This window comes from Microcaecilia unicolor, chromosome 1 (assembly GCF_901765095.1).
Source record: "Microcaecilia unicolor chromosome 1, aMicUni1.1, whole genome shotgun sequence".
Classification (NCBI taxonomy): Eukaryota; Metazoa; Chordata; class Amphibia; order Gymnophiona; family Siphonopidae; genus Microcaecilia; species Microcaecilia unicolor.
This window is the reverse complement of record NC_044031.1, coordinates 502,210,266-502,230,909: the sequence shown is the minus strand read 5'-3', so window position 1 is coordinate 502,230,909 and position 20,644 is coordinate 502,210,266. Positions and strand designations below refer to the sequence as shown.

At 43.8% G+C, this 20,644-nt stretch overlaps 1 protein-coding gene across 1 annotated transcript in view; it reads right to left on the bottom strand.

The window, feature by feature from the left end:
- Window positions 1–20,644, bottom strand: part of CLVS1 (clavesin 1) — a 152,234-nt gene that overhangs the window by 124,298 nt on the left and 7,292 nt on the right. The window contains 1 exon segment of the mRNA XM_030214853.1: window positions 18,255–18,429. Within this exon segment, the coding sequence (XP_030070713.1) occupies window positions 18,255–18,429 (175 nt within the window).

Below are 20,644 nucleotides of genomic sequence, written 5' to 3'. Positions count from 1 at the left end.
GGCAGGAATACTGATTTGGTGTGCACTGGATACACATAGGTCCTTACACACCTGAGTGAAAAAATATTTCCTCCTATTTGTTTTAAAAGTATCTCATGTAATTTCATTGAGTGTCCCCTATTCTTTGTACTTTTTGAAAGACTAAAAAATCGATTCACTTCTACTCATTCTACACCACTCAAGAGTTAGTAGACCTCAATCACATCTCCCCTCATCTGTCTCTTTTCCAAGCTCAAGAGCCCTAACCTCTTTAGCCTTTTCTCATGAGAGTTCCATCCCCATCATTTTGGTCACACTTCTTTGAACCTTTTCTAATTCTGACTGATTTAGGAAATAAGGACTAATTCCCTCATTTCTGTAATATTCAGGGATTAATTTCCTCTGGTGTTGGCACTATTCATTTTTACATAGCTCAGTTATCTCTCTCTAACCTACTGTTAACAAGATCTGTGCACATTAAAAATGGAAATTCTTCTACAAATATACACATTTTTAATATACAAATTTTCTAACATGTTTTTTGATAGATAGGGCAAAAGATGTTGCTTATTGGTTTTTATTGTTTACTAAAGTAACCAAAGCAGTTGATTATATTTAATTTTGTCCCAGAAAACCAAGATATCAAGCTCCATCTCTGGCCGTCTTCAAATCTAAGCTAAAAGCCCACCTTTTTGATGCTTCTTTTAACTCCTAACCCTTGTTCACTTGTTTAGAACCCTTATTTTATCATCCTCACTTTAATATTCCCTTATCTCTTGTTTGTCCTGTTTGTCTGTCCTAATTAGATTGTAAGCTCTGTCGAGCAGGGACTGTCTCTTCATGTTCAAGTGTACAGCGCTGCGTACGTCTAGTAGCGCTATAGAAATGATAAGCATTAGTAGTAGTATATCAAAACTGCTTATACATATGAAATGCTCAGTCCTGTAGCCACATTAATCCCAGCCCTGCTTAGACAATTGGAATGCTTATGGCCCAACATTGTTGAGGCGTATTAACAAGCCTACATTGCGTAAAGGCAGAAACATAAGACTTCATCTTCAACACAGTTATGTTTTTTTCTGGACTACTGAAACTCATTTAGTGGGCCTTTAACCAAGGCACACTAGCGTTTTTAGTACACAATAAAAATAAGCATGTGCTAAACCCTAGAGTTACCTATATATTCCTAAGGGCGTCTCCATCATTTAGCGCATACTAAAAATGCTACCGCGCTTCAGGGCTGCTGAGAGGGGGGGCAGGGGGGACAAAATTCCCTGGGTCTGGGCCTCCAAGAGAGGCCTGGCGCCGGGGTCAGGCCAATGGCACTGCAGTTCCCGTCTCACCTGCCTGCCTCCTTGGCTCCGGGCCCCCTGCATTCGAAGCGGCAGTCACAGATCGCCTCCCTTCCGGCCTTCCCTCTCTGTGTCCCGCCCTTGCGGAAACCGGAAGTTATATCAGATGAGGGCGGGACACAGGGAGGGAAGGCCAGAAAAGAAGCGATCTGCGACTGCTGCCTTGAATGCAGGGGGCCCGGAGCCATGGAGGCAGGGAGGTGAGACCGCGGACTGCAGCGGCGGGGGGAGCGACAGGGGGCGGAGATGGGGCGGCCTTGCCCCGGGCCCGGCCGAGTCTCTTGGCGGCCCTGCTGCACCTTTGTAAAAAAAAACACTTAGTCCAGGAACATATGCTAAGATCCCCTTTTATTAAGCCACACTAGAGGCTGCTGCAGAGCAATGCCGCACAGCCCATTCAAAGTGAATAGGCTGTGTTCGGATTACCGTACCTGCAGCAGCCAGTGCGGCATGATATAAGGGGGCCTGAGGTACAGAAGAATTACACTGCTGAGTGCTAATGAGCTGAACAGAAAACTTCAAACACAGAAAAAGCAGCAGCCATAAAGACAATTACTATTTATATAAGTTTTGTGAAGGTGTCAGCTTTCTTTTTTTCTTTTTAGTAGTCATTGCTCAGTAGGTTTTTTCACACTTCTGTTTCCCTGTCCCATATTTGAAAGCACCATGCTGATACTGGTAAATGGGGTTGTGAATTAGCTTAACAATGCACTTCATGTTCCTTGGTGACTTCTAAAAATGTTCCGCGAAACCATACTTACTGCATCAGGTAAATATAAATATGTGTATCCTACATTTGCAAAAGGCTGCCACGAATCTCCATGCTTTAAGAGAAACATTTATTCAGGTTTTTAGGTCAACTTCCTCGCTCCAGTGTGCAATCTCCAGTTTTATTACAATATCTTTATTATCTTTTTTGACATGTGAAGTCATTTTCATGACAATAGCAATGTCTAGAAAAGTGCAGTGAAAGTGCAGAATGCACACTTAAGTGTGACAGTAAAAGCTAAGGACAGCAAATAAACACATTGCTTATGCTTCAGTCCCCATTCTGCCTTATTAAAAATATGACCTATGATTGAGAAAAATGGAGAAAAAATGCAGCATGAAATCATACACACAAAACTTTCCAGTAAAAAAATATCCACGGCCTTAGAAAGGTACAATGCATGAAGGATTGCAATAATCAATGATTAATGTATAAAAAGAGGGGAAAAAGTAGCAATTTATTTTGATGGAATTGTGAACCTCCTATCCTAGTTTAGCTGCACAAGGGGCAGGAATGAAGGGATTCCGCCCCTGCCCTCAATGATCACCACTGGAGCACTAGGGGTTAAGGTAGGCCCGTGGGGGGGGGGGGGGGGGGGGGGGGGGGGGGGCTACATGAACTACAGAGGGGTAGGGAGGGGGTTGAGGTGGGGATGGATGACATTTGCAAGTGGGAGGGAGTGGCTTGTGACTACGGGTTGGGAGGGTGAGGGGAGAGGGAGGGGATGCAACGCCTTGGGGGTTTAGAGGGGCTTAAATTAAAAAAAAAAAACTTACGCGGGTCCCAGCCCAATATTCAGTCAGGCCCAGGCTGAATATCGGCTGGGCCTGCTTAAGCTCTGCTGCCCAGCCTGCCCACATGTAGCCCCCAATATTCAATGCCAGTGCCTGGACATGGCTCGGCACTGAATATTGGGGGCTAATTTAGCCGGCGCTGGTTAGCATTTTTTTAAATGCTGACCGTCGCTGGCTGAATATTGTGGGGTGTAGGTGTCTAATGTAGGTGTAGCTTTATGGAATTACATTCCATCCTCCTAAACTGACTTCTTTGAAGATTTATGGAGCTGAGTGCCTAAATTGTTATACTTATCATTTCTTTAAACTGTTAGGGTCCTTTTACTAAGGTGCACTGAAAAATAGCCTGCAGTAGTGTAGATGCATGTTTTGGATGTGTGCACAGCGCACCTACAAAAAATGCCTGTTTTTGCTGAAAACGGACGTGCGGCAAAATGAAAATTGCCATGTATCCATTTTGGGTCTGAGACCATTGACCTAGCGGTAAAGAATCCGGGTGGTAATGACCTATGCGCTTCAAATGTCACTTGGTGCATGCCCGTTATGCTCACCCGAAAATAAAGAATATTTTTCAGACGTGTGTATTGGACATGCGCCAAAAGTGAAATTACCGCAAGAGCCACGCAGTAGTCATGCGGTAACTCCATTTTGGCGCAGATTGGGCACGCTTAGACGCTTATGCAGCTTAGTAAAAGAGCCCCTTAGATTTGTATGCATGGAGGGTGAATGGTAACGGGATTGGATTTGGGGCAGGGAGAGGAATTTGGGAGTGTGGCACTGTGCACATAAATTAGTCTCATAAATCAAGGCGAATGGCAGGCCTATATTTATAAGCACAACGTTTAGACTCATAAATTATGATGAATTTTCAGCTGAAAATTTAAAACGGCATTTTAGAAAGGACATGCATCTCAGAATAATGATGAGTACATCACTGGTGATGCTAGTATTTTAGAACATGATCTGCTGACATACAGCCTGCTCTAATATACCTAAGATGTGCTGGTTACATTCAGTATGAACATCCATTTTACTACTACTACTACTACTATTTAACATTTCTAAAGCGCTACTAGGGTTACGCAGCGCTGTACAGTTAACAAAGAAGGACAGTCCCTGCTCAAAGGAGCTTACAATCTAATGGACAACATGTGAAGTCAGCTTACAATCTAATGGACAGTATGTGCGGACAGTCAAATTGGGGCAGTCTAGATTCCTGGGTAGAGGTGAAATGGTTAGGTGCCGAAGGTGACATTGAAGAGATGGGCTTTGAGCAAGGATTTGAAGATGGGCAGGGAGGGGGCTTGGCGTATGGGCTGAGGAAGTTTATTCCAAGCATAGAGAGAGGCAAGGTAGAAAGGGCGGAGCCTGGAGTTGGCGATGGTGGAGAAGGGAACAGAGAGGAGGGATTTTGTCCTGTGAGCGGAGGTTTCGGGTAGGAGCATATGGGGAGATAAGGGTAAAACAGGGGACGTGGATATCATTGTGGCAGTATAAGTACATAAGTATTGCCTTACTGGGACAGACTGAAGGCCCATCAAGCCCAGAATCTTGTTTCCAACAGTCGCCAATCCAGGTTACATGTACCTGGCAAGATCCCAGAACAGTGCTTATCCTTTAGGAAGCCAAATCTTTTTTTAAACCCTGCTAAGCTAACTGCTTTTACTACTTCTCTGGCAACGAATTCCAGCATAGGATTGTCCATGTTATAAAATGAAGACAAAAAACAGCATTAACATGAATAAGGGTCCTTGAAAGATGTAATTCACTCAAGGCGGTGTACAGCAAGAATAGGCCAAACATTAGGAACAGACAATTACAGCAGTAAAAATATTCAAACAACAATACAAAGAATGGCACAGTATACTACGTTACAATGAGGCATATTTTCAAAGCTCTTAAACTTACAAAGTTAAGTGGAGCGACATTTTCGACATGACATCTAAATCCAACTTTGGATGTTTTGCTGAAAACATCCAAAAATCAAGTAGTGCAAATGACCATTTTCAAACCAGAAAAACATCTATCTTTTTTCTTTGAAAATGACCATTCCTTAGATGTTGTTGTACTTAATACATCTATCTTTTTGGACCATTAAAAAAGCCATCAAAGCAAGAAACGAACAAAATCAAGCCATTGGGATGTAGGAGGAGCCAGGTTTCCTAGTAGACAGGCCACACAGGCATCCCAGCAGAGCAGTGGGGCATCCTAGGGGGCATTGCAGTTAACTTCACATAAATGGTCCTAGGTACATCTCACCATTACCTCCTTATATTATATGGTGAGCCCTTCAAACCCCATGAAAAACTTACTGTACCTAACTATACACCACTATAATAGTCAGTGTTGCCTATATGTGGGTACAGTGGGTTTTGGGAAGCTGACACTTTCCACCACAAGTGTAATAGTTAGAGTGGATTATGGGCCTGGGTCACCTTTGCTACAGTGCACTGCACCGACCATTAGGCTATTCCAGGAATCTGCTTGCTGCTCTAATAGGACTGGTCATAACATTTGAGGCTGTCATAGAGATTGATATGTACTGTTTCATTTACATCTTTGCGTGGTGGGAGGAGGTCAGTAACCAGTGACGGAGTAAGGGGTGTAATTCCTTTATTCCTGCAGTGGTCATCTGATCATTTGTGGCTTATCTATATAAATAATTCTCACCTCAAAGCTCAATCTGTGGCAGGGAAACACTGAAGCCCTGCACTTAGGCTGTCACCACTCCCCCTCACTGTCACTCATGCACCACTCACTCTCACTGAGACCCGCCCACAGCCACGCCTCTTCCGCACATAATTTGCTACCTCAACGTTCTAATGAAGCGCTGCAACTTCCAGTTTTTGAGGTGGCAGAGATCGGAATGTTCCCTGAGGTGGCAGAGATCGGAATTTCTCCCCATGCCTGTTTGCCCCGCCCTCACGACAAACGTGATGACGTCAAGGGCGGAGCAATGACAGTTAACCAATCGCATCGCTTCGCCCTCGACGTCATCACGTTTGACGCGAGGGCAGGGCACACATTGATCTGCAACACTACGTGAGGCACCCAGGCAGCGAGGGAGCCAATGAGCCACCCAGCCCCGACCAACGGAGGGAGTGAGGCAGGCAGGCAGGCAGGCAGGCAGAAGGTCGGAGGCAGCGAGGGAGCCAGCCAGCCACTCTCTAAGTGGCACTGTGGGGGGGGGGGGGGGAAGCCCATGACCCTGAAGCACAGAGGGTAAGTCCACGAAAAAGGGGAGGGGGATGGGAAGGAAAGGACCTTGCTAGCGCCCGTTTCTTTGGCCTCAGAAATGGGCCTTTCTTACTAGTTTGTTAATAAAACAGTCTAGTGTACAACCTATAGCCCTGTATGTTTTTGTTTTGTTCCATTATGGCAGAAAAACATCCAAGTGTTAGGAATGCCCAGATCCCGCCCTTAACATGCACCTTACACGCCCCTTTGTGATTTGAATGCATTTGAATGCACTTCTGATGGACTGTATGTAAAAAAAAAAAAAAAATCGAAAAATTCATTTTGAAAATACCAATTTGGGCGTTTTTGTGAGAAAATGCAGATTTATGCCACTTTTTTAACATTTTTTTCTTTTGAAAATGAGCCCCATAGAGGGGCATAATCGAACGGTGCCGGCCAAATAGCTGGCCGGCCATCTTTGGGGCCGGCGCCATAAGTGGGCGGAGCCAACCATATTTTTAAAAAAGATGGCCGGCCATCTTTTTCTTCGCTAATACGGTTGGGCCCGGCCAAATGTCAGAGTTTGAGATGGCCAGCATCGGTTTTCGGCCATAATGGAAAATAATGCCGGCGATCTCAAACCCGGCCAAATCCAAGGCATTTGGTCATGGGAGGAGCCAGCATTTGTAGTGCACTGGCCCCCCTCACATGCCAGGACACCAACCAGGCACCCTAGGGGGCACTTTTAAAAATTAAAAAAAAAATAGCTCCTAGGTGCATAGCTCCCTTCCCTTGGTTGTTTAGCCCCCCCAAATCCTCCCAAAACCCACTCCCCTCAACTGTACACCATTACCATAGCCCTAAGGGGTGAAGGGGGGCACCTACATGTGGGTACAGTGGGTTTTGGGTGGGTTTTGGAGGGTTCCCATTTACCACCACAAGTGTAACAGGTAGGGGGTGATGGGCCTGGGTCCACCTGTCTGAAGTGCACTGCACCCACTAAAAACTGCTCCAGGGACCTGCATACCACTGTCATGGAGCTGGGTATGACATTTGAGGCTGGCATAGAGGCTGGCAAAAAAATGTTTTTTATTTTTATTTTTTGGGTGGGAGGGGGTTGGTGACCACTGGGGGAGTAAGGGAGGTCATCCCCGATTCCCTCCGGTGGTCATTTAGTCAGTTGGGGGTCCTTTTTGAAGCTTGGTCGTGAAAAAAAAGGGACCAAGTAAAGCCGGCAAAATGCTTGTCAAGCCTGGCTTTTTTTTTCCATTATCAGGCAAAGCCGATCATCTCGTGAGCACGCCCCCGTCCTGCCTTCACTACCCTACCAACATGCCCCCTTGATGTTTCGCCGGCTCTGCGACGGAAAGCAGTTGAACCCGGCCAAAATCAGCTTTCGATTATACCGATTTGGCCGGGTTCAGGAGATCGCTGGCCATCTCCCGATTTGTGTCGGAAGATGGCCGGCAATCACTTTCGAAAATGAGCTGGATAGTAACTTATGGAACTTTGTGCTTTGAAAATCAGCTCCATAGTCAACACAATGCACAATAAAATCGTTTTAATAGACAGTATAGGGTGTAACGAAAGATGGAACATAAAGCTAGATAAGAGAGTAACAGGAGTAGGAAAATAAGGGACTAATTTAAAGAAAGTTGCAAATGAGGTCAGAAAAGTGCTTGAATACTATCTTAGCTAGGGTAGGAGTGGATAAACATGTTCTGCTATAGTATGTGCAGCCAGCGTCATTCCTTGTGTGTGTTTATTAAAAACCTGACATAGCCCTCATGCTGTGTCAGGGGTGCAATGATACAACAAATCCCAGTGACTAACACAAGGTTGTTTCAATAACACCATAAAACAGCAGTACCAAACTGCTTTTAGAATGTCTCTCACACACTCGTGCTGTAACGCTGCGTAAGAGTAAAAGCGGTTTGATACTGCTGTTTTATGGTGTTGCTGAAATAACCTTGTGTTTGACACTTGGATTTGCTGTATCATTGTACCCCAAACACAGCCTGAGGGTGAAAAGTGGCCACATTTTTTTTTTTTTATAAAGAATTACATCTTTCAAGGGCCTCTTCTATTTATGGTAATATTGTTCTTTGTCTTCTGGATTTCAATCAGGCCTATTTTCGAAAGTGATCGTCGGCCATTTTCCGACATAAATCAGGAGATGGCCGGCGATCTCTCAAAAGCGGCGAAATCGGTATAATCGAAAGCTGCTTTTTTGACACCATCGCCGCTTTCCCGTCGCCAAGCCGGCGAAAGTTCAAGGGGGCGTGTTGGCGATGTAGCGAAGGCGGGACATGGGCGGGCATGGGCATGGCTACCAGATGGCTGGCTTCAGCGCATAATGGAAAAAACAAAAGCGGTGTGAATCAGTATTTCGCCGGTTTTATTTGGTCCTTTTATTTTCACGACCAAGCCTCAAAAAGGTGTCCCAACTCACCAGATGACCACCAGAGGGAATGGGGGATGACCTCCCCGTACTCCCCTAGTGGTCACCAAATCCCTCGCATACTAAAAAAATAAAAATAAAAACCTTTTTTGCCAGCCTGTATGCCAGCCTCAAATGTCATACCCAGCTCCCTGACAGCAGTATGCAGGTCCCTGGAACAGTTTTTGATGGTTGCAGTGGACTTCAGGCAGGCAGACCCAGGCCCATCCCCCCCTACCTATTACACTTGTGGTGGTAAGTGTTGAGCCCTCCAATCCCCCCCCAAAACCCACTATACCCACATGTAGGTGCCCCCCTTCACCCATAAGAGCTATGGTAATGGTGTAGAGTTGTGGGGAGTGGGTTTTGGGGGGATTTGGGGGCCTCAGCACCCAAGGTAAGGGAGCTATGCACCTGGGAGCTATTTGTATATATATTTTTTTAATTTTCAGAAGTGCCCCCTAGGGTGCCCGGTTGGTGTCCTGGCATGTCATGGGGACCAGTGCACTACAAATGCTGACTCCTCCCACGACCAAATGCCTTGGATTTCGCCGGGTTTGAGATCGCCGGCATTTTTTTACATTATCGCTGAAAAACAAAACCGGCCATCTCAAACCCGGCGAACTCTGGCATTTGGCCGGGCTAAATCGTATTATCGGAAAAAAAGATGGCCGGCCATCTTTTTCAATAATATGGTTCCGGCCAGCTGTTGCGCTGCCGGCAAAATAGATTGCTGGCGATCTATTTCGCCGGTGACGTTCGATTATGCCCCTCCACGTATGTAATTTGTGATCCACCTTGTCTTAAGGCAAAATATAAATAAATAAACCATATTCCATAAGCTGCTTTATAAAATTACCCCCATCATGTATACTTCTTGAGTACACTGTGTAATGCAGCCATTTTAGACAAATACAGTCCTTCTCTGTGGGTTTTTCCAAGCATGCTATGATAGGCATTTCACTTTTCTTTTGTACTTGAAAAGCTTTACCTTAATTATAAAACATTTCTGCAATTTTGGTTCCTGCTGAGTATACATGCTGAAATTACCCAAAATGAATATAATCAGAATCAGGATAGTCTAAATTGATTTAGCGTTTCCTGTTCTGTTACAATGTTCTTATGCCAAGGATGACAAGCTGCTTATATTCCACTCTGCAGGGTCACACACAGTAGCAGATGATTTTGCACTGATAATATTGTTCATTTTCTTTCAAACAGGTTCAATGTTCTGAAAAAAAAATTACTGTATGCTCTTAAAGTGTTCCTGTGATGTAAAAATGGAAGTGGAATGCAAATTTCCAGATGATTGTACCAGGAGCTGCCTTTTTGTCATACAGTGGAAGGCATTGTTCAATGATGTCAACTCCTAATCCAAATTCAGTTTTTTTTTTTGGTAGTATAAAAAATATATGTAGCAAACATAAGTCACAGTAGGCTAGCTCAGTGGAAAAGCTGTGCTCTACTATGCAGAGGGATCTGGGTTTAATTCCCATGTCAAGTCTTTTGCTTTTCTTTGCTGGTCAGGGCTGGAGGGTGCCCTGCAAGCAGTGTTCACAGTCACTGGGGGGGGGGGGGGGGGGGGGTGGATGAGGAGGGAGTTGTAGTCATCACACAATGCTGACACCTAGTGGCAAGATTTAGGGCTCAGGATTGCAGGGTTCCCCCCGGTGAGGACTGTAGCTCCCATGACTAGACTAGGGAGTCCATTTACTAAAGTATGCTGAAAAATGGCCTGCAGTAGTGTAGGCATGGGTTTTGGGGGCGCGCAGATCCATTGTTCAGCGTGCCTACAAAAAATGCCTTTTTTAAATTTTTCATGAAAATGGATGTGAGGCAAAATAAAAACTGGCACATGTCCATCTTGGGTATGAGACCTTAGCGGTAAGGTCTTACACATTAACAGGACAGTACTGACCTACGCGTGTCAAATGCCACTTGGTGCGGGTAGTGGACGCATGTCAGAAAATAAAAATGATTTTTCGAACACACATATTGGATGTGCACCAAAAATGAAATTACCGCAAGAGCCACACGGTAGCTGGGCGGTAACTCCAAATTGACGCACGTTAGGCACACGTAGACGCTTATGCGGCTTAGTGAAAGGGCCCCTATGTGAATATGGAGGAGGCATAAATAAGGGGTACAAAATCTCCTGCTGGATGCAAATTCTGATTTGCAGAAGAATCTGCAGTCATCTATATTTATTTATTAGGATTTATTTACTGCCTTTTGAAAGAATTCATTCAAGGCAGTACAACAAGAATAAGTCAAACATAAACAATACACAATTACTGCAGTAAAAATATTCAAACAACAATACAAAGTATGGCATAGTATGCTACATTACAACGCCAACACAATACACAATAAAACATTTTAATAGACAGCGTAGGTTGTAAGCAAAGATGGAACATATAGATAGATAAGAAACAGTAACAAGAGTAAGAAAAATAAGGAACTAGTTAAAGAGAGATGCAAATGAGGTCAGAAAGGTGCTTAAACATTATCTTGGCTAGGGTAGGAGTATTCTCATGTGACATCTATCAAGTTTGTTATCTAGCTTAAGCACATGCTTACAGACTCCTGACACAGACCCTGCTGCCGAAACAGGGTCTATGTCACGCCAGTTTGAAGAATTGCTTATTAAAGACACCCTGACGTTCTTGTCTACTCTGCTGTCTGCTGTTTGCCAATTTTTAGGTGCCATTTACTGAATTTACCCCTTTAGAGAGGCCGACTGAATTTCGGTTTCAGATTTGGTTACACTGCGAAAACTAGTCCCAAATCCCTTTTCTGCCTGTATAAGTACATAATTATTGCCATACTCAGACAGACTGAAGGTCCATCAAGCCCAACATCCTGTTTCCAACAGTGGCCAATCCAGGTCACAAGTACCTGACAAGGTCCCAAAACAGTACAATAAATTTTATGCTGCTTATACTAGAAATAAGCAGTGGATTTTCCCCAAGTCCATTTTAATAATGGTCTATGGACTTTTCATTTAGGAAGCTATCCAAACCTTTTTTAATCCCCAAAAGCTAACTGCTTTTACTACATTCTCTGGCAATGATTTTCTCCGATTCGTTTTAAATTTACTACTTTGTAGCTTCATTGTGTGCCCCCTAGTCCTGGTATTTTTGGAAAGAGTAAACAATCGATTCACGTCTACCCATTCCACTCCACTCATTATTTTATAGACTTCTCATTTTTCCCCTCAACCGTCTTTCCTCCAAGCTGAAGAGCCTTAGCCTAGTTTTGGTTTCAGCCAAAAAGCTGCAGCCACGGTTTTGGTTTCATTCGAAACTGACCATGTGTTTTCAGTGGAAGACAAAAATTTGTTCTTTGTCCCTTTTTATTCCCTCTTTCTGCTTCCCCTCCAAACAGGAGTTGCCTTTCCCCCACTGTCTACTTGTAAGTGCCCCACTCGCAGTGGTGTGCTGGAGCAGGCTCTCACAGGCTCGCAAGAGCCGGTTGTTAAGTTTTTAAGAATTTTGGGAGCCGGTTGTTAAAGTAGGGCCCTCCATGGCTACTTTAACAACTGGCTCCCAAAATGTGGGCTTTGGCCCCCTGCTGAATTCTCTTTTACTTTGCTGGTGGGGATGCTGAGCCCTGCCAGCCAAGTAAATAGACTGCTGCTGCTCCCAGCTCCTTGTTTCCAGCTCTGAGCAGCAGGCTCAGACTTCTTGAGCATGTGTGAGAAGTTCCAGCATGCTGCTCAGAGCAAGAGGTTGGGAGTGGTGGCAGTCCATTTATTGGCTGCCAGCAAAGGTATGCCTAGCGTGCCCGCACTAAGGGAGGGAGGAGAGAGAGGCAAGTGTTTCTTCCCCCCCCCCCCCCCCCCCCCCCGGCCACTCCTGGCCCTTCTAACTGCAGAGCTGGCTACATTCAGAGAAAAAGCCTGTTGTTAAAAATTTACCAGCACACCCATGCCTATCTTACAATACATGGCAGTCTATGGGTGTAGTCAGGGCAGACGTGATCCCCAGTCGCTACTGCCCATGCTGGCTTTCTCTCAAAAGGGCTGCCAATCTTGTGAAACTGCCACAAGTGGTCACATCAACCATGTTGAGAGTACAGCTGACATAGGCAAGAGCAACTGGGGTTCACTCCTGCCCTCAATACACCACTAGACCACAAGGGATTGTAAAGTAGTCTGAGGGGGAGCTATTCTTTGCATTGTTTCTGTGTGTGTTTCAAATAAATGCTTTTGATACAAAGGTTTAGCAGGAATTTCAATCCGTAAAATCGGGATGATAAACTCCTTAGGAATTAGCCTCTTTGTAGAAATATGACACTCCAAATGTGGTGCAAAGTCAGTCATTGAAAAAGTACCCTCCCCCCCTGATATTCAGTGCTATTTAACGGGTCAGAAATGACCACTGACCGGTTAAATAGCACTTTTTTTTGGCTAACTGGGAACATTCAGTGGGAGATAACCGGTTTTCTCCCACTGAATATTCTGGTTAGTGCCTACTGCTAAACCGGCTATGTAAAGTGACTTATCCGGTTAGGCGTGGATATTCAGCACCTAACTGGATAAGTTTAGTGTATAGGTCTGACTGCATAAGTAGCAGTCCTACTTTTAACCGCTAACAACTTAACCGATCAGTGCTGATTATCGGCTTAACCAGTTAACTTTTTAGCGGCCAACCCCCCCCCCCCCCCCCCCTCCGGATATGGCCCGGTGGCAGACAGAAAAAGCGCTGCCTGCCGCTGGCTGAATATTGGACACCCGTGGCTTTTAGTTTCAGTTTTCATTAGCTGAGGTCCATGTGTGCAGAGGCTTTGGAGGTAAAATATGATCTTTCATTATTTAAATTATTATCAAGCTTATTTTCAAAAGAGAAAGACGCCCATATTTTGACCCAAATCAGGAGATGGGCGCCTTTCTCCCGTGGGCGCCCAAATTGGTATAATCGAAAGCCAATTTTGGGCGCCTCCAACTGCGGTCTGTTGCAGGAATGAACAAAGTTGACAGGGGCGTGTCAGAGGTGTGGTGAAGGCGGGACTGGGGTGTGTTTATCGGCCGAGGAGAGATGGGCGCGCTTGGCCGATAATGGAAAAAAGAAGGGCGCCAGAAGCAAGAATTTGTGTCACTTTTTCTGGACCCTTTTTTTTCACGAACCAGTCCCCAAAAAGTGCCCCAACTGCCCAGATGACCACTAGAGGGAATCGGGGATGACCTCCCCTGACTCCCCCAGTGGTCACTAACTCCCTCCCACCAAAAAAAAAGAACTTTAAAAACTTTTTTTTCCAGCCTGTATGCCAGCCTCAAATGTCATACCCAGCTCCATCAAAGCAGTATGCAGGTCCCTGGAGCAGTTTTAGTGGGTGTAATGCACTTCAGGCAGGTGGACCCAGGTCCATCCCCCCCCCCCCCCACCTGTTACTCTTGTGCTGGTAAATGGGAGCGCTCCAAACCGCCCCCAAAACCCACTGTACCCACATCTAGGTGCCCCCCTTCACCCATAAGTGCTATGATAATGGTGTAGAGTTGTGGGGAGTGGGTTTTGGGGGGATTTGGGGGGCTTAGCACCCAAGATAAGGGAGCTATGGACTTGGGAGGTATTTTAAATTTTTTTTTAATTGTTACAAGTGCCCCCTAGGGTGCCCGGTTGGTGTCCTGGCATGTGAGGAGGACCAGTGCACTACGAATCCTGGCCCCTCCCACATCCAAATGCCTTGGATTTGTTAGTTTTTGAGCTGGGCGCCTTCGGTTTCCATTATCGCTGAAAACCGATACCACCCAGCTCAAATACGCCCAAATCCGATGCATTTTCCCGGCACAAACCGTATTATCGAAAGAAAAGATGGACGCCCATCTTTTTCGAAAATATGGTCTGTCCCGCCCCTTCGCGTACCTCTCCTCAGAGATAGGCGCCCATGGATTATGCCCCTCTATATATTCTAGCTTGGATACTATTTGGGTGATTCTAAAGAATTTCCAGGTATGATGAAGATGCAGCATTTTAACCAAACTTTTGTGCAGAAGCTAGATTCTATGAGAAAGGAATCTGCAGTGATTGTTTTCAAGCACAAGTACTCGTCAAACTTATAGTGTTAGTAGGGCAATGATATTACAATGAAATGAAATGAAGTTTATATATTAGCAAATAATTTGAGAAATGTATTGCTGTTGATTGTAATTTTTCAGAGCTTATAGTCCTTGTATTCAGTGACAAAGTGCTCTTTTATTCTAGATTGTGCATCAGGCTGGCATAACGTCCACAGTGTAGGCCAGTGTCTGGTCTCCGTTACGCTATATCATGCTTGTCCTTTAACTAAATACAAAATGGTAAACATATTTTCTCCTGTTATTTTGTGCACAATTTGGGTAACCATAAAAAGCTGGTAATTATGATTTTTTTTTATACGTTCTTACAAAGGTCCTGTCTCAGAGGATATTTACTGTATCAGCATTGACTTGGGAACCTAAATGTTGTCAGCCTGTGCTTGCAGTTCCTGGGACTGGAGGGTAATAATCTCCTGTGGGTTTAGCAAGGGGCTTCTGACTGCAAGATCTCATAATCCCTAGTGGGCCTTATTGGTTCACATTCACACAAGCAAACTTTAGTCTTTGGTTTTGGCTTTGACTGAAACCAAGTGATAAATTTCAGTTGCAGTTTTGGTTTCGGCTAAAAGTGGCTGGACAGTTTCGGTAGCAGTGTTGGTTTCGGCCAAAACTGAATAAAGCGGTTTCAGTTGGCCTCCACCTCTTTATGAGCACTATATGCTGCCTTCTATTGGCCAATCTCCTAAATACATAGAAACTTTCAGCTGGCAAAGATGTATTTACATTTATGTCATATTAACACAGTATACTCAAATATATTTCATGTATATTTACTGTGCATATCCTGAGCAGTAGGCTAGCTAGGGTTTCCTAAGGACATGTTTGGTATAGGTATGACCATAGCTTTAGGTCAGGTGGAACAAGTCCAACCAAGTCTTAATTTATCTCATTGCAAGTAATGCTAGGTAGCTTTGCTTTTTGCATGGAACTTGATACTTTCACATACATTCAAATAAGTAAAACCAGGAATGGATCAGCTTGTCTCTGTTGACATGGAGCTGTATGGCCATGTTTAAATCATAGTTGGCAACTAGTTTAAATCATAGTTTGCCCTGCATTAACATTTTCTGCTATTTGACAGTTAAATTCTATTGTTATCTTCCCACACACTTATGAGCTCCACATACATAAAGCTTCATTACAGCAGATGTTGCAAAGTTTTGATCCTTAGAACTCTCAGCAGGATTAAATCACAAATTTTCAAACATTATACTTAATTGCTACAGTAGGAGGCCAAGTTTCAAAGGGATATAGGCAGCAAGCCATGAATTTAGACACCCCCGGGATGGAAACTATATCCCTCAATCCAGCTAAAAGTATACGAAAACTTGCATAGTTCAAATACTTTTAACCAGAATAAAAGGAGGCATTCCAAGGAGTGTATTTAGGTTGGGGAAGTAAACTCCACAGGCAGAACTACATTTTCCAATTTCCATTTGGAGTTTTACCCCATTCTTTGGCCTGCAGGACACTTCTCTTTGAAAATTAGCCACAGTGTAAGTGGATACTAAAGTCCTCCTATTCATTTCATTCTCATAGGCTATGAAAATTTCCCCCTACATGTGTACGTTATTACGAGAACAACAGAAAAACTCAAACTCCATGCACAAAAGTGTTCTTGGATTCTTTGTCTTATCTTTCTTGATGCTTGAGGGCACTGTTTTCATATTGCATCTCCAGGTTTTCTTTCCAAATGGTTTCAGTCTCAGGTTTTAGGGTTTTTTTTTTTTTTTAACTAAAATGTGTTGTTTTTGCACGTAGCATGTCCTAACAGCAGAAATCAGTGCACATTAAGTGCAAAGGCTGCATGCTAACTACAGGGGTCATGCCCTGCATGTCCTCTGGAATTAATACATGGACATGTGATTACCACTCGTAGAACCTGGTTGCCTTGTTCCTGCCCCCTAACACAATATGCAGTTAACATGTGAATTACCACACACAAATTGTCATGCCACTGTGGTAGCTGTTAGCACGCTTTTGCCGTAGTGGTTAACATGTCCTTATTCATATATTAACCCCCGAATTCTATATAGCACGCTTAGATTTAGGTGCCGAAATCAGCGCGGATTCTATAACACCGCACGTAACGTAATTGGCTTAACAAGCTAATGAGCGCTGATATCAGCAATTATCAATCAGTAATGAGGACTAATTGGCATTCATTAGAATTTAGGCATACAACTCGCTAAGAGTATTCTGTAAACAATGTGTGCCGAACTTCTAACACGCGGAGGCAAAAAGGGGCGTGGTTATGGGCTGAGAAATAGGTGTTCCAAAATTTAGGCGCCTAGTTATAGAATATGGCCCAGTGTGCCTAAATCTAGCTCTGAGATTTACACCAGGTTTTTGTTGGCGTAAATGGAAGCGCGCAGATATTGGCAATGAAATATCAACTAAGTATTTCTATAATCGGCAACTAAATCTAGGTGCCGATTATAGAATACGCTAATCAGTGCCGATTTTTTTAGGTGTCTTATATAGACTCTCCTCCTAAAGGGTGAATTCTATAAATCGTGGAATAAAAAACTGGCGCCAAAAAACAATAGCATTTAAGTGCAGGGGTCGTGTGTAAATTTAGGCATGTCGATTTGCACCAACGTAAACGTGGTGCAAATACCCCCACCTAAATTTATGTTTGGAGCCCACTTATTCTATAATTTCATGCATAACTGGAATCCATGCCCACGCTCTGCCACGAAAAACCCGAGACCCTCCCATTTCCGCTCCTTTTCCAGGGTGCATGTAAAATTAGGCGCAGATCACATGCCTAAATTTACAAACATACATGCTAATTGATTTCAACTAGCACCAATAGTTGCTTGTTAAAAAGCCAATTATTAGCTCTAATTGGCTCATTATTCAATTAAATTGTGCATGCAAATTGGGCACATGCAGGGGCAGCCCGACCATTAGGCCACCTGAGGTGGGGGCCTCAGACGGAACTCTTCAGGAGCAGCATCTCCCCAGTCTTCAGGGAGTGGTATCTCCCCCTTCCTTACTCCACCCCGTTTGCGGCGTTTACCTGTTTCATCATATTCCAAACCCAGCAGTGGCAGCGATTCCCATATGCTACTTTGCCGCCGGCACCCGCCTCTTCCTTTTACTGCGGCCAATTTTCTGATGTAACTTCCTGTTTCATCAGAGGCTCAGGCAACCGCAGTAAAGGGAAGAGGTGGGTGCCGGTGGCAGGGCAGCATATGAGAATTGTTGCTGCTGCCGGGTTTGGAACATGATGAAACAGGTAAACGCCATAAACGGGCTGGAGGTAGGAAGGGGGGCAGCATCTCGGCCTAGGAGGGAGAGGCATCTTGGCATGGGGTGGGGAGCAGCATCTCGGCCTATGGGGGGCGGCATATTAGCTCTGCCTCAGGCAGCATCTTGCCTTGGGCTGGCGCTAATTTGCATGCACAATTTTTGGCAACTTTTACAGAATTAGGGGGTAACAGCTTAATGCCTTTAAATAAAAGGGCCCCTTAATGCAAATTTTTTCTGAACATTTACCACATGCTAACCTTATTTTCATCTGAAATTTAATCAGTATAGTGCTTCTTTTTAAAAGTTCTAAAAGCAAGCTATTTACAATTCACTTCTTTTTTCGAAGACTATTCACAGAACCTTGAAAAGGCCACCTTGCTTTATTATAAACAAGTCCCAAGTTGCATACCTGTAACCCCTCAATGGCTAGTCTGAGGATAGAGGGGGTCAATTTGGAGGCTTGCTTGAAGGAGAAATTGCTCCAGTCTATGATTAAAATGAATCCATTGATTTGAAGCTCTTGATCTTCAATGAGGACTTCCAAGGACAACAGAATAGCTCGTAGAATATCTACAAAGGAGTTCCTGTAGTCAAAACATAAGTACAAATTTGTCATTTGCTTTGGATGTTCAAGCTGCAGGAACAAAATCATTTGTTTAAGAGGGCAATATTCTAAAACTATTTACCCGATACACAGGGTGCCTGATAAAAAGGGGCCACCCTTTCCCTGAGTAAAAGTAAGCATGATAAACAGCAATGCCTTTACCCAAAAGGTAAATGAGATTGGGGCTGGGTAGAGAAGGGGAAGCAATAATGCCTGGAATTTTGTATTTTCAAAACTATGTGCAATTTTTTTTCATGGACATGACAATTACATAAAAAGCTGGTGTGAATCCCTGCGGGCACTTTCTCCTGGGCAATTTAGGAAAAGATTTTCCCTTTCAGAACTAGTGCAAATTTCTCAAGTAGTGTGTCTTTGTACCTTCTTGCAAAGATTTGCAAATTGCTAATTGAAGGATGAGATGACCAAGGATTCACTATGGCATTAAATTTACTGTAAAAATAATTGTGTTCAATTTGCAGAAGATGGTAATTAACTGCATGAATCTTAGCTCAATAGCAGTTGACGTGGTCATGTGCATTCTAAATTATTACCCTATTCTACTGTAATCTTTGAGGTAACTGTGCTGCAAAAATTAAATTAGTGCACTGAGAGGCTAATGTACTAATATGGTTTAGTAGCCATTTTTGTGATATTTAACTATGTAATACAAATAAATTCCTAGTTCATCTGCATCCCATAGCTAATATCTCATGCACATTAATATGCATTGCCAAGGGCAGGAATTTCATGCATTTTTGGCAGCAGCAACATTCGTTTAAAAAAAATGTACCCCTTCACACAGCTACAATCCTTTCTTAAAGGGGCTACTGGCCTCATATCAAAAAACCCCTGTCGGGGGGGGGGGGGGGGAGGAAACTCAAGTCCCTAGTAGGCAAGTCACCTTCTTACATACTTCTAGCTTTGTGCCTGGGCTCAAAGTGACCTAAATGTACCCCCACTGCTAAGATCCACCAACCAAGGGAAACCCCGCCTTTTGTAGTCCTGAAGCAAGCCTTTTTGTGCTCCCAAACTGAGAAGAGAACATAAAATCCTGAGTGGTGTAGTCCGTAGAACAAGTACAAGTGAATCGATTTTTCACTCGATCCAAAAGTACAAAGACTAGGGGACACTCAAGGAAGTTACATGAAAATACTTTTAAAACAAATAGAAAGGAGTATTTTTTTTTCACTCAACGGATAGTTAAACTCTGGAACTCTTTGCTGGAGGAGGTGGTAACAATGGTTAGTTTATCAGAGTTTAAAAAAAGGTTTGGACAAATTCCTGGAGGAAAGGTCCATAGTTTGCTATTGAGACAGACATGGGAAGCAACTGCTTGACCTGGGATTTGTAGTATAGAGTGTTGCCACAATTTGGGTTTCTGCCAGGTACTTGTGACCTGGCTTGGCCACTGTTTGGAAAACAGGATACTGGGAGCCATTTTGAAAAAAATGCCCTGTATCCATCTGAATATCATATCATTGCATTTTGATCACTCTTCTGCTATCAATAACATCTGGAATACAGAGAGCATGCTCGCAGTGTGACATCAGGGTAAATTAAGGTCTAGAAGCTAAAAATACATTTCAGTGATCACTGAGTCTCATGTAAATACAGTCTCCCACATTGTGCTCTTGCTCTAGACAAAACAATGGAGGATGAAAACTGCATAACAGTCTTTTGCTTTAATAAGGTACAAGGCATGATGGATCTCAGTTAGGCAAGATGATTTCATCCAGCCGGAAAAAATAATTTTCCATGTCTATATTCTATCCTCTTAGCTACTTAATATTTCCCGTGATCCAAAAACAGCTTTGAAGATGAAAGACGCTTTCTCACTCAGTTGATTACACACTTATCCCCTATGGTGCTCAAAGGATCCAAGATGTGCCTGCAATCACATTGGTTGATGAGTCGTAACTATTAATTCATTGACCTTAACAATCAATTATTGAAGTTAATTAGCACTAATTTGGTTTGGCTCGTGCATCTGCCAACATGCTATTCTATAACACAGAGCACCTAAATTCAGAGTGTGTGACTCAAAAAGAGGCATGGCCAGGGGAGGGGCATGGAAGGGTCAGAAGCGTGCCGGAAAGTTACATGCAGTGTTATAGAATAGTGCCAATTATGCAATAAAATGCCATGAATTGAGTGCCTAAATAATGACTTCCCAGCAGCTTCTACTTAAACATGCC